The sequence below is a fragment of the Chiloscyllium plagiosum genome, unplaced genomic scaffold (assembly GCF_037043375.1).
Source record: "Chiloscyllium plagiosum isolate Xiang-an unplaced genomic scaffold, Cpla_swu_hap1 HiC_scaffold_4, whole genome shotgun sequence".
Taxonomy (NCBI): domain Eukaryota; kingdom Metazoa; phylum Chordata; class Chondrichthyes; order Orectolobiformes; family Hemiscylliidae; genus Chiloscyllium; species Chiloscyllium plagiosum.
Window position 1 is genome coordinate 78,507,723 of NW_028270142.1, and position 14,137 is coordinate 78,521,859.

Genomic DNA, 14,137 nt, shown 5'->3' on the forward strand with positions numbered 1-14,137 from the left:
CTAAATGGTAAGAAATTTCAGAGTTTGGAGATGCAGAGGGATCTGGATATCCTAACCAATAAGATAAGAAGAATAATCACCACAGAAATAATTAGGAAGGCTAACAGGCTTCATCATATATTGAGGGGAATTGAATACAAAAGTATGGAGGTTATGCTCCAGTTATACAGGGTACTAGTAAGACCACACCTGGAGTAACGTATACTGTATTGGTCTCCGTATAAAAGAAATTATGTAAACTCACTGGGAGCAGTTCAGAAAAGCTTTACTCGATTAATAGCGAAAATGTAGGAACAAATTACTGCAGTTTATAGAATCTGTACTGAAAACAACAAATGCTGGAGATCACAGCTGGTCAGGCAGCATCTATGGAGAGAGGCTAATGTTTCAAGTCATAGAGTAATAGAGCATGGAAACAGGCTCTTTGGTCCACACTGGTCGATGCTGACAATGGTGCCCATTCAGCTAGTTCCAATTACCCCTATTTGATCCATATCCCTATCCAAAAGTTTTTTTTTTTAAATGTTGCGATTGTAACTGCCTCAACCACTTTCTCTGGCAGCCCATTCTATATACGCATCACTGTAAGTGTGTGCAAAAGTTGCCCCTCAGGTCCTTCTTAAATCTTTCCCCTCTCACCTTAAACCTATGCTCTCGAGTTTTAATTCCTCATCCCTGGGAAAAAGGCCATATGCATTCATCCTATCTATGTCTCTTATGATTTTATATACCTCAGTAAGTCACCCCTTATTCTCCTGCACTCCAAGGAATAAATTCCTATCCTGGCCAACCTCTCCTTACAACTCAGACCTACTAGTCTTGGCAACATCCTCGTAAATCTTCTTTGCACTCTTTTCAGTTTAACTATGTCTTTTCTGAAACAGGGTGACCAAAACTGTACACTATACTCCAAATGTGGCCTCATCAATGACTTATCCAACTGTAACATTAACATAATGCCACTGGCATTCAAACCTTACAGCTCAGCGAGAAAACCTAAAACCAGAACCTCAACCTGAGCTACAAATCTTCTCAAAACTCGATAACGCCATTTCCAATGAACTATGGAGTTGTACTCGTAGGTCCCTCTGCTCCACAACAATCCTCAGGACTTTAAAATTTACTGTACAAGTCCTATCTTGGTTTGACTTTCCAAAGCACAACACCTCACACTTATCTGTCTTGATTTGCTTTTGCATTTGCCAATCCTCAACACACTTCCCTGTCCGATCAAGATCCCACTGTAATTTTGTTTAAAGAATTTTCAAGGATCAGGCTCGCAGGAAAGTAGTCTGACACAGAACAGGAGAAAAGAACTAAGAGACGAGTTTGCTAGAATATGAGTATTTTATTCCCCGCAGCGTCGCCTCAACCAGGTCTCGTACTTACAACGGGTCTGGTTTATACTCACTCTACGTGTTACCGGAACTGGGAGCCGTCAGTTCTCGTAGAGCGGTTGCCAACAACCCACGCTCGGCGGTTAAACGTAACCCGGAGCAGACTCTACCGAACTGGGGACTTTCCCAGCTTATATACTCTTTCGAGATCTAAACATTCATGCGAACAACAGGGCAAGACTAAGCAACACCTTCCATTCCGGTAACATATTCATGCGAACAACAGGGCAAGACTAAGCAACACCTTCCATTCCGGTAACATATTCATGCGAACAACAGGGCAAGACTAAGCAACACCTTCCATTCCGGTAACATATTCATAATAAGATTCACACATGTATTAGGACATAATTTTAACCCTTTCACCACATTCCACTGATTGGCCCAATACATGTGTTACATCATGCCCATATATATTTTTTCCAACAAGCGTCTACGTACACGCCAAATATACAAGCAAGTCAGGATATTACAGCATGTTAAGATCACCAGGACTCCTACCAGGATCGATAAGGGTGGGAATAGGAACTTCCCCGCAGTGGAGGACATACCACTCAACATATCCCACCAATGATGAGCTGACTCTACTTCCACTACATGGGCAGCGTGTACTACCTCCTGTCCATGTATAAAGGTAGACACTGTAACCTTGGTGACATTGGTTTGATGCTTTCGTAATATCTGCTTAAGCTCCTCGGATCGGTCCAATGCTTGCTTAAACCGATCCAGGGAAATGTTCCAAGGATTCATCAGCACTTTCCACTGCACCTTGGTAAAGTGGTGAGCACTGCTATAATTGGTTAACAGATATGTCTATCAGTGGCAATGGCAGAATCAGACCTTTGAGAGGCATCCCGAGAATGGTACTGTGGGAAGCGTAGGATGTGGGTTATTGGTAGCCACACAGAGCGTGTGTGGCCCAATCTGCCACATCATGTCCCTTGGAGTTTCAACAGTCCATTCGCACAGGGCCGTTCCCTTAGTTAAGCAAGGGTCCCGATATCTGTCCATCAGTAGGCAAGTTTTTCCCTGATCAGTCTGTTCACAAGCGGACAGATCATAGGTAATATTGGTATCTGGGCTAAACCACTGCCCCCTTGTCTTCAGAAAATAATATCCAGAAGATGTAATCACTGGTAATACATAATATCGACAGACCGTAACAGTGTGGGTTACATTCATGGTAACAAAGTATCCTCTACACATAGTTGCGTTACACCATGTTCTTTCTGGATGGGTTATCATCCACAATTTCTCAGATACATTCCATACTCCCCTCCACGCTTGTACATTGGGGGATGTTACCACACGCAAAAATCGTTCTTTCTGTATTTGTGCGTGCAACATTTGAATATGACAGGCAGTCCAATTTAACTGAGCTGTAATGTTCTCAAACAGTTCCTGGGTGGCACCCCAGACATCTAGTTCCCATTGCAGGGATTGTATCAATATTTTAGCTGTTTCTCCTTGAGTCATCATTACGGATGGCATCCATCTTCCAATAGTGTGTAGTCCTTGTGAAGTAGCCTGTCCTGTGTTGGATAATTTAGTACGGGTTACCTCAGAGTCAATAGCATTTGAGATACCCATGACAGTTCCTGCACCTCCCAGTAGAGTGTCATACCATGCACGCCGCCTCCTCTTATGTTGGCATTCTGGGATAGCCGGCAGCCGCACCTGCCAGTGAACATCAGTGTGCAGTACTGCCTGGGCCATCTGCTGACAAGTTGACATAATGGGAGCCAACTGTGTGCGGTGCGCGTCAGAGACGTTAGGGCGCACCAAGATCAGCCATAACATTCGAGTCCGGTTTTGAATAACTGTTCCATTGCTGATCCAGATGTCCTCATCTCCAGTCGTGATGTTCCATCGTGTCCCGTTTGAGCTTTCACATTCACGAGTGGTTATATTCCAATGACACATATTCACCGTTGCATTCAACATCAATGTACAGTTAGGGGTTATCAAAGTTACATTTCTCCCCTTATAACATCGTACACAAGTATACATTTGACAATCACTCGTGAGATCTAAAATTGTACACCATTGATTTGCCGCGCACTTAAAATCATCTTGCTGTCGTTCCTCACTACTAATTTTCCAACCTACATTTTGTTTCGATAAGGGTACCAACGACTGAGCTGGCACACTCCTCCAGACTGATTCCCCAGGATACATAATGGTGACCAGACTGTCTTTTCCTTGGGCTATGATCTCTGCCGGTTTGGGGGGACCAGTTGTCTGGCGTACCCATACCTTGGCACCCTTAGTGTCAGTAGACCCAAATCCCCCCGTCCCACGCTCAGTAACCTTAACGGGAGCTCCCGTCTCTTCCACCGTTGTAAGGTTACATGGTTTAATAACTAATTGTGCTATTCTGTCTCCCTTCTGTATCACATAAGGTTCAGATGTGATGTTGACCAGGACTACTCCCAATTCTCCTTGGTAGTCCGCGTCAATTACTCCTGCCTTTACATCAATCCCCTTTAGTGACGATCCCGATCTCGGGAGGATATGCCCATAGGTTCCAGGGGGACAAATCAATCCTAATCCGGTCTTAATCACCGTAGGTTTTTGTTGGACCAAAGTCTGTGTAGTTAACGCTCGTAAGTCCAGTCCAGCCGAAGCCGGTGTGGCCCTTACGGGAATATTAGCTTCCTTAGCAAATTTCCACATTTTAATAGGCTGTGCCTTTGGGGTATCACACACCCGTATCATCCGATTCAAGGGCGTCACCCCGTTTCCCAATGGGCGGTTATTAATTTGCTTTACTACCCGAATCAATTGTTTCTTCCAACCTGTTAAATTATTACATCCTCCTGCCTTTCGCAGGGAGGATTTTAGAAGCCCGTTCATTCGTTCAATAAGTCCCGCAGCTTGCGGATGGTAGGGCACGTAATAAATCCACTCCACATGGTTATCATGACACCACTGCTTCACCATCCCTCCTGTGAAATGGGAGCCATTGTCACTCTGGACCTGTATGGGCAATCCATAAAATTGTTCGATCAAATCTAAACACCGTAAGGTAGCCTGTTGGTCGTTATGTCGACAGGGATGGGCTACCAAAACCCCAGACATAGTGTCCACAGCTGTACATATATGGTTACATCCTTGTGAGGAAGGTAACGGACCCACAAAGTCCATTTGCCAGCTCTGTCCCGGTCCCTCTCCTCGGTGTATATGTCCCATCATATGTTGGGGCACTCCCTGCCGTTGATGCTGACACTGCTCGCATTGATTTACTGCAGTCTTGACATCATCTACCATAAGATCTATTCCCCGATCTCGAGCCCACTGCAAGGTTCCTTGCACTCCCCAGTGTCCGGCCTTAAGTTGTGCCCATCTAGCCAAGTCCACTGAGGTGCCCCCTTGTACACTCATGGCTCGGACAATGCCGTCTACATATCGGTTATGTAAAGCTTCCGCATCATTTCGGGATGTATGAGCGTCTACATGGGTAATATATATATCTAGATGTCGAGCCTTCTCCCATATATCTTCCCATAATTGTTTACCCCATACCTCCCTATTCCGAATCATCCACTGATTGGCCTGCCAAGTTGGCATCCATTGGGTCATGCCATTAACCACTGACGAGGAGTCAGAAAACAAATAAACTCCCATGACCCCCGCTTGCATGACCACCATATGTACTGCTTTTAATTCTGCCCACTGACTACTTTTCCCCTCGCCTAGTTCTTCTAGGGTTATACCTTGTTTCGGATTAAAAGCGGCAGCTTTCCATCTACGTTGTCCTGCCTTCCATTGGGCTGACCCATCTACAAACCAAGCCGTGGTTTGTTCATCCAGGGTCAGTTCATCATACCGTTTGCCCATCTTGACGGGTGATTCTTTATACTCAATCACCTCAAACCGCTTTTCCCCTTCCTCAGGGGCCTCCGCCACTTGCTCATGCAGGACTGACACTCCCTTTTGTCCAATCCGCACTCTTTCTGACACGTACCATTTCCATTTGATAATGCTGCTCTCTTGGGCGGTTCCTATCCTGTGGGTAGTGGGGTCACTGAGTACCCACGGGAGGATAGGAATAGCTGTTCTCATGATCACTTCATGTCCAATAGTTAGAGCTTCAGTTTCCACCAAGCTCCAGTAACATGATAACAATTGTTTCTCAAAGGGGATGTATCGTTCCCCTGCCGGGGGCAATTTCCGGGACCAAAATCCCAGTGGTTTACGAGTTCTCCCTTGTTTTTGCCATAAACTCCAATTGGCATAATCCCCTTGGGCTGAGACCTGCAATTCCACAGGTCCTGACTGTATCTTTCCCAAAGATACAGCTTGCTGTATGGCTTGTTTGGCCATCTTAAACGCAGTTTGATGGGCCTCCGTCCATTCAAATGCTGCCTTTTTCCTCGTAACTTGATACAAAGGTTTCAAAATTTGTCCTAAATGGGGAATATGCTGTCTCCAGAATCCAAATAGACCAATAAATTGCTGCACATCCTTCTGAGTATGAGGGACGGCAAAGGCCTGAATCTTATTCTTAGCTTTCTCAGTGATTTCTCTTTCACCTTTGTTCCACACAATCCCTAAGAATTTTACTGTTTGGGAGGGACCTTGGATTTTGGCCGGGTTGATCTCCCATCCATATCCCCGCATATGCTGAACCAGTCGGTCCAGCAGTTCCTGAACCTGTTTTTGGCTTGTTCCTTGTATCATTATGTCATCAATATAGTGTGAAATCATCACCTCATCAGGCACTTTAAAGGCAGCCAAGTGTTCTGCAACTATCCGGTGACAAATGGTGGGACTATGCAGATAACCTTGAGGTAATCGTGTGAACGTAAATTGCCTACCCTCCCAGGTAAATGCGAATTGTTCCTGTCTATTTTCCGGAATGGGAATGGTGAAAAAAGCATTAGCCAAATCAATTACTCCGTACCACACCCCTGGGTGGTGTTGGATCCGTCCTATAATTGTGACGGCATCCGGAACTGCTGCAGTCAAGGCCGGAGTATGACGGTTCAGTTGCCGATAATCTACCGTCATCCGCCACGACCCATCAGCTTTATGTACCGGCCATAAGGGGTTATTCCATGCCGTGGTACATGTTTTAAGTACCCCGGCTTCCAAATAATCCTTAATGGTGGCAGATATTTCTTTATGTCCGCCGGGAATTCTGTACTGTCTAAGACTTATTATTCGATCAGCAATCGGGATGGGAAAGGGGTCCATTTTAACCTTTCCAACTAACACTGTCCTACAGTGCATTGTCAATTTCATTATTCCAAATTCAAACTTCCCTCGTTGGAGGTGCAGAGTTAAACCAGCCAGGATGTCCATGCCCAAAATCCATTCTCTGACTGGTGTAATAATGACTGAATAAGTCTTAATGGGCATTGCCCCTATCTTCAAGGGTAATTGTACTGTTTTTCCTTCAATCAGATTACCTCCCAGCCCGACTAATGTGACTGGGGTTCCTTTAAACTTATGGGGCGTCCCATGGATTAAGGTGGCCTCCGCCCCTGTGTCCACTAGAGCCATAACGGTTTGGACGGATTTGCGCCAATAAATAGTCAATGATACATGGGGTCGAATGTCATCTGCCGACCATTGACTTGTTTGTGGGCAAACCCTTGGGGCTTGGCCCGATTCCTATTGTTCTTCCCATTCGTCCTCCCCAGACAACACTGGGTAGAGACGTTTGCCTCGCCCTTCTTTGTTCTTACCTTTCTTACCAGGTTTCCGGCCACGCCTATCTACTTTATAACACTCTCGGAGGGGAGGTTGTACCTCCTCCTCCTCCTCGTCCTCCGAAGACTCCCACCGTTGGGAGGAGGAGGTTCTACCCCTTCGAGGCTCATTAACAGCCGGACCCCGTGTTTGACATCTTTGTATTAGTAGTTCTACTAGGTCTTCCATAGTGGATCGGGACCCCGTCTCTACCCGAGACACCTTGAGTCCCTTTCGTCTGCATAAGTCTTTTAATTCCGACGTAGGTCGACCGTCAATCTCTGATGCCGGGACCTGCGCCTGCATCAAGGCTTGCCACAAAGCACGCCGTGAGGGGCCTTGGTTACTTCCCTGGTTGGGGTTTATTCTTCCCCCCGCCCGAGCCTCAGGGCGGCGCCCTTCTGCACCTCCCTGAGGGGTTCGGGATGTAGGTCCCCAATCTCCTAGACACTCATCTCCCTCATCATACTACGAGCATCTCCTAGGGTCTCTCCCCGTCCACTCAGCATTATGGTTAACAACAATGGTTTATAGTGTGGAGGAGCAGTTTTCACCAGGTGATCCCTAGTCTGTCTGCTAACGTTTGTATTATCAACTTCATCCAGTACCCCCAACAACAAGGCATCTCGCACACACAAACGGGTTAGCCTTTGGATTCCTTCCTTAATAGTCGTCCAGGTCCCTTCCAGAGGGGGCCAGTCAGATGGGAAGGGGTACTGTTCAGCCACCGCACTGGCATACATCCTAAATAGGGTTCCCATACTACGATCTATTACCATGTCCTTGGCTTGCCTGCGGTACCCCAAATCTATAGCAGCATCCTTCGCCAATCCACCAAACTTGGGGGCATCCTGATAATCTACCTGCACTTGTTGTCCCCCTTCCTCGAGGAGCCGGATTAGCCATAACTCTAACGGCTCCCCAGGATTAAGCCGGGTTTTTTGGGTAATAAAGAGCACCTCATCAGTGGTGAAGTCTTCTGTCAGCTCAGAAAATTCCGCAGGAGGCTGAGCCCGCGGTAATTCATGCATAATTGCCTCCCCCTGTTCATTCCGTATGGGATTTCCGTCCTCATCTAACATTACCTCCCGTTGCACTGGGAGACGTCTCTGGACTTGTTTTCTCCTAACTACTGGTTTAGCCTGGAGTACGGGTGGGTCATCTTCATACTGATCATCTGAATCTCCCCAAATGTTTCCATCCCAATGATCGATATCCCACCGATCCCCGTTATTTAACTGGGCTACAAACGCCCGTACTTGTACTGGGTCCGGGGTTCGAGGGACCTTCTTTTTCTCTTTCCGTTTCTTAGCAGACAGATACATAATAGTTCGTCCTGCTAGTTCAGTTAATGCTGTCAATTCAGCCTTTAACTTCATAATTTCCTGCCTCAACATAGAGGCATCTCCCGAACTGAGTCCCTGCTCATGTTTCAGGAGGGCTAATTCTGCTTCAGCTTTTTGGCGCTTGTCTGACTGTTGACTACAAGCCGCCGCACATGCCCACATCCTCCGCTGTACCCCAGGCAAGGGGTTCTTCGGCAGGACTGAGATCTTCTCAAGGGTGGACAGCAGCGACACTGGGGTTCCTACGCCCTCGGCTTCCCAGTTTTCCGGTCGCCCCCCACCATTCCTCAAACAAACTGCCACGTCATGCCACGGTCCCTGCCATCCCGGGACGGTTGGGACCTCCACAGTTTGTTCTTCTGGTTTCTTAGTCCTTTTCCCAAACATTGTTCTGTATCAAAATCTCTCCCCAATTGCGATTGATCCTGCCAACTACGCCAAAAATGTTTAAAGAATTTTCAAGGATCAGGCTCGCAGGAAAGTAGTCTGACACAGAACAGGAGAAAAGAACTAAGAGACGAGTTTGCTAGAATATGAGTATTTTATTCCCCGCAGCATCGCCTCAACCAGGTCTCGTACTTACAACGGGTCTGGTTTATACTCACTCTACGTGTTACCGGAACTGGGAGCCGTCAGTTCTCGTAGAGCGGTTGCCAACAACCCACGCTCGGCGGTTAAACGTAACCCGGAGCAGACTCGACCGAACTGGGGACTTTCCCAGCTTATATACTCTTTCGAGATCTAAACATTCATGCGAACAACAGGGCAAGACTAAGCAACACCTTCCATTCCGGTAACATATTCATGCGAACAACAGGGCAAGACTAAGCAACACCTTCCATTCCGGTAACATATTCATGCGAACAACAGGGCAAGACTAAGCAACACCTTCCATTCCGGTAACATATTCATAATAAGATTCACACATGTATTGGGACATAATTTTAACCCTTTCACCACAAATTTTTGATAACCTTCCTTGCTATCAATGACACATCCTAATTTTGAATCATCCACAAACTTACTAATCATGCCTTGGACATTCACATCCAGATCATTTATATAAATTACAAAGAACAAAAGGTCCCAGCACCAACCCCTGTGGCACACCATTAGACACACGCCTCTAATCCAAGATACAACCTTCAACCATCAAGCCAATTTTGAATCCAATTAGCTAGCTCTCCCTGGATCCCATGCGACCTAACCTTCATGACAAGCCTGCCATGCAGGACCTTGTCAAAGGCCTAACTAAAGTCCGTATAGACATCTGCTGCCCCACTCTCATCTATTCACTTGGTTCCCTCTTCAAAAAACTCAAAGACTTGTCAGACGTGACTTGCTGCGCACAAATCCACATTGACTATCCTAATCAGACTGTAACTATCCAAATGTTGGTTGAACCTGTCCCTCAATATCCTCTCCAACAACTTGCCTACCATTGATGTCAGGCTCACTGGCCTGTAGTTACCTGGTTTTTCTTTGCTACCTTTCTTAAAGAATGGAACAACATTAGCCATTCTCCAGACATCCAGAACTTTACCAATGGCGAAAGATGAAGCAAACATCTCTGCAAGGGCCTCGGCAATTTCTTCCCAAAATGTCTTGAGGATGGACTTGATCAGGGGATTTAATCACCTTAATGCACTTTAAGGCTGCAAATATCTCCTTTCTGGTAATATGTATGCAGTCCAAAAGATCCTCACTTGTTTCCCTTATTTCCTTAGCATCGATGATTCTTCGCTCAGTAAACACTGAGGAAAAATATTCACGGGGGAGAAAACATCTCCCCCATCTCCTGTGGCTCGACATGTGGACAGCCACGCTGATCTTTAAGGGGACCTATTCACTTCCTAGCTGCTCTTTTACACTTAATATAGGTATAGGACCTCTGGGGATTATCTTTTATCTTAGCTGCCAGATCCATCTCATACCCTCTTTTGCTTTTCTGATTTCTCTCTTAAGTGTGCTTCTACACTTTTTATAGTTATCTAGGGGTTCACTTGAGCCTGAAAGCTTAAACCTAACGTATGCCTTCTTCTTTTTCCTGACCAGAGCCTCAATGTCCCTGGACTCTTGATACCACATTTTTAAAAGCCTCCCATTTGCCAGTCGTTTGTTTTCCTTCAAACAGACTCACCCAATTGACCTCTGCAAGATCCTGCTTAATGCCCTAAAATTGGCCCTGCTCCAGTTTAGCAGCTTAACCTGTGGACCTGTCCTATTTTTATTCATATCGATGTTAAAACTAAGAGAGTTGTGGTCACCAGACCCAAAGTGCTCTCCAGCTGACACTTCAGTCACTTGCCCAATCTTGTTTCTTAAGGGCAGGTCAGGGTTGCACCCTCCTGAGTAGGGCCCACTACATACTGATTCAGGAAATTTTCTTGGACACATTTGACAAATTCCACCCCGTCCAGGGGGGCAGTCAATACAGGGAAAATTAAATCTCTAACCAACATACTCTATTATTCCTAAAAATATTTGCAATCTCTCTACATATATGCTCCTCTAGTTTCCATTGCCTATTTGGGGGTCTGTGATACAGTCCCAACAAAGTGACCATCCCCTTCATGTTTCTAAGTACTAACCATATGGCCTCATTTGATGAGTCCTTAAAAATATCCCCTCCAAGCACTGTTGTTATGTCCTCCCTTATCAAAAGGGCAACTCCCCCTCCTCGCTTACTTGTACTTCCATCAAGCCCGTAGCTTCTGTATCCTGGAACATTGAGCTGCCAGTTCTGTCCTTCTCTCAGTCATGTTTCTGTTACAGCTAAAATATTCAGTCCCCAGAGCCAATTCATGTTCTGAGCTCATCTGCCTTACCAGTCAGGCCTCATGCATTGAAATAAATGCACTTTAAACCAGAAGTCTTTTCTCTCCTTTTGCTGTGCCCTGGGCTCTCCTGAAAAGTAAACTTGCTCTCGATGGCTAATGTATTTTCCCCTGACTTCTTGATGGCCCATCTGTTATTGATGGCCCATCTGATGGCCCACCCCGCCAAACTAGCTTAAATCCTCCCGGGTAACACTAGCAATTCTCCCCACAAGGATATGGTCCCTGTCCAGTTCAAGTACAACCTGTCCCTCTTGTACAGGTCTCCTCTACCCCAGAAGAAATTCTAATGATCCAAGAACTGAAAACCCTGTCCCCTATACCAGGTCCTCAGTCATGCATTCAGCTGGTCTATCTTTCTATTTCTACTCTCACTAGCACATGGCACTGGGAGCAATCTGGAGATCATTACCTTTGAGGTCCTACTTTTTAATTTCTTATCTAACTCCCTATACTCATTTTGCATGACCCATCCCTTTGTCTACCTATGTCATTTGTACCAATGTCCACAATGACCTTTGGCTGCTTACCCTCCCATTTCAGAATGTTCAGCAACCACTCAGACATAAGGTGGCAACATACCATCCTGGTGTCTCTTCTGCGGCCACAGAATCTCCTGTCTATCTCTCTCATAATTGGATCGCCCATCAGCATTGCTCTGTCTGACTGCATCCTTTCCCTCTGAGCCCAGAGCCGGTTACAGTGCCACAGACCTGACTGTTGCTGTTAGCGCTTGAAAGGTCATCCCCAACAGTATCCAAAGCAGTGTGCCTGTTATTGAAAAGAATGGCTACAGGGGAACCCTGTAATATCTGCCTTCCCTCTTACCTCTTCAGCTACCTGCAGCCTGCATCTTAGGAGCAACCACCTCACTATAGCTCTTATCAATATTTAAAAAAATCACACACCATCAGGTTATAGTCCAACAGGTTTACTTGGCGGCACTAGCTTTCGGAGCGCTGCTCTTTCATCAGGTGGTTGTGGTTCCAGTTCCAGCTCCCTAACACAATCTGTCAGGAACTGCAGCCAGGTGCACTTCTCAAAGATGTAGCCACCAGAGACACTGGAAGATCTCCCACATCCTGCAAGAACAACACAGTACGGCCCTAACTGCCATCCCTGCTGCCTTCAGTTAAGACAGAAAGAGAGTTAAAGAAACCTTACCTGTACCATGCTCAGCCTCCCTATGCCAAAACCTCTTGAGCAAAGACCTCAGCATTTCTACTCTAACACTGGCCCACTCTCAAAGCTGCTCCCTTGTACACCTTTACCTTGCAAGTTGTCATCTTCATAGAGCCTTTTTTTTGGTCAGAGGAGGAAGAAGAGTGAGAAACACCAATATAGTGTTTTGGGTTTAACCACACATTGACACCAGGATCTCTGAGCTGCTACACAGTCGTGATGACCATGATGATTCTCAGCTGCCCTCTGGTTCACTGTCTCACTGAGGGTATTCTGTCGAAGTCTCCTGTGCCAGTCATGGTGACTGTGGCAATGTCTCCTAAAATTCCACCATGATGACTCTCAGCTACACTCTGATTCACTGCCCTTCTTTGCTGTCTCATGGAGTGTGTCCTGCAGAGGTGTCCTGTACAGTCTAGATAACTCTTCATCAATAGCTAAAATACGCGTGTTGTCTCATGAGGAAAGGTTGGACAGGCTAGGCAAGACCTCTTGACAGGTCTTAACACATCTGATGTGGAAAAGAGGTTTACTTGTGGAAGGATTTAAATTAGGGATCTCTGTTTAAAAATAAGGGGTCACTCATTTAATATGAAGGGAATCTTTTTTTCACCGTGTCATGATTTTTTGTAACTGTCTCACTAAAAGGCTGTGGAAGCAGAATCTTCAAAAGTTTTAAGACAGAGGTAAATAGATTCCTGATTGTCAAAAAGATGGAAAATTATTGGTGGTAGGCAGACATGTACATTAATCAGAGCAGACATGACTTTATTGAAAGGCACAGCGGGCTCAAAGGACCTATCAGCATACAATTGCTACTGATTTTGTTATGATCACATGTCTTTGCTTGCAAAAATTTTCATATCTTTTCCTTGCAGTTGACTTGTATATTGTCTAGATTTTCACTATCTTTCAAATTCCAGAATGAACAGATTCTTGCTAACAAGCAGTCTTTTCTCCGCTACAATACCAGAAAGTTTTCTAGATACAACAACCAGAGCATTAAAGATTTATAGCTCACTGCTCATTAAGTGTCTGATGTATTTATGAATATTTGCTGAAGCAAGAATACAGAAATGTTTATCATTACTTCTCAAAGAATTTTATTTTTGAAATGATTCCCAAACCAATCTTCTTTTCCAATTAGTCTGACATTTGCAGCAGCAAAATTCCAATGTAAATCTTTTAGTAATGCAAGCATCTAACTCCAATTTAAGATTCATTTAACCGTTACAAAGGTTTCTATTGCTAAATCACTGGCACATTTAATTTTCCTTCTTTGGCTTCATTTAAAATAGTTTTGTAGAAGTGATACAGAGTGATAAACCCTGTGTATAAATACATATTTAACAATGTAGAAGCTAAGTTAATTATTTAGTAAGAGTCTTAACATGAGTATTCTTTACTTTTAATAAAAGGGAAGTACATAAGAAGTCTGAGGAAGCCATTTTGTTTTCAGATTAGTCCCTTCTTTGTATGACTAATTAGTTCAACTAACTACTACCTTCCATTTAAATCATGATTACATCAGTGTTAAAAAATGAGCCTTACAGAAGATGCAACAATAAGTATTACATACATATGAGCTCACTTTGGGAATTTTCATCATTTCTCGATTGGACCATCTGTCATTCCCATCTGAATTTGCCATTTAGAAACCAGAAATTCGATAGACGAT

At 45.0% G+C, this 14,137-nt stretch overlaps 2 protein-coding genes across 9 annotated transcripts in view; both read right to left on the reverse strand.

Annotated features, from left to right (window-relative positions):
* The window catches only part of rgs20 (regulator of G protein signaling 20), a 306,524-nt gene that overhangs the window by 148,546 nt on the left and 143,841 nt on the right, over nt 1–14,137 (reverse strand). The gene's annotated exons all lie outside the window — the stretch shown is intronic.
* Nucleotides 1,313–8,837, reverse strand: LOC148150173 (uncharacterized). Its single transcript, XM_087986393.1, is given in 2 exon segments — nt 1,313–3,044; nt 7,901–8,837. Coding segments are annotated over 2 exon segments (2,178 nt in total). The 5' UTR covers nt 8,828–8,837; the 3' UTR covers nt 1,313–1,793.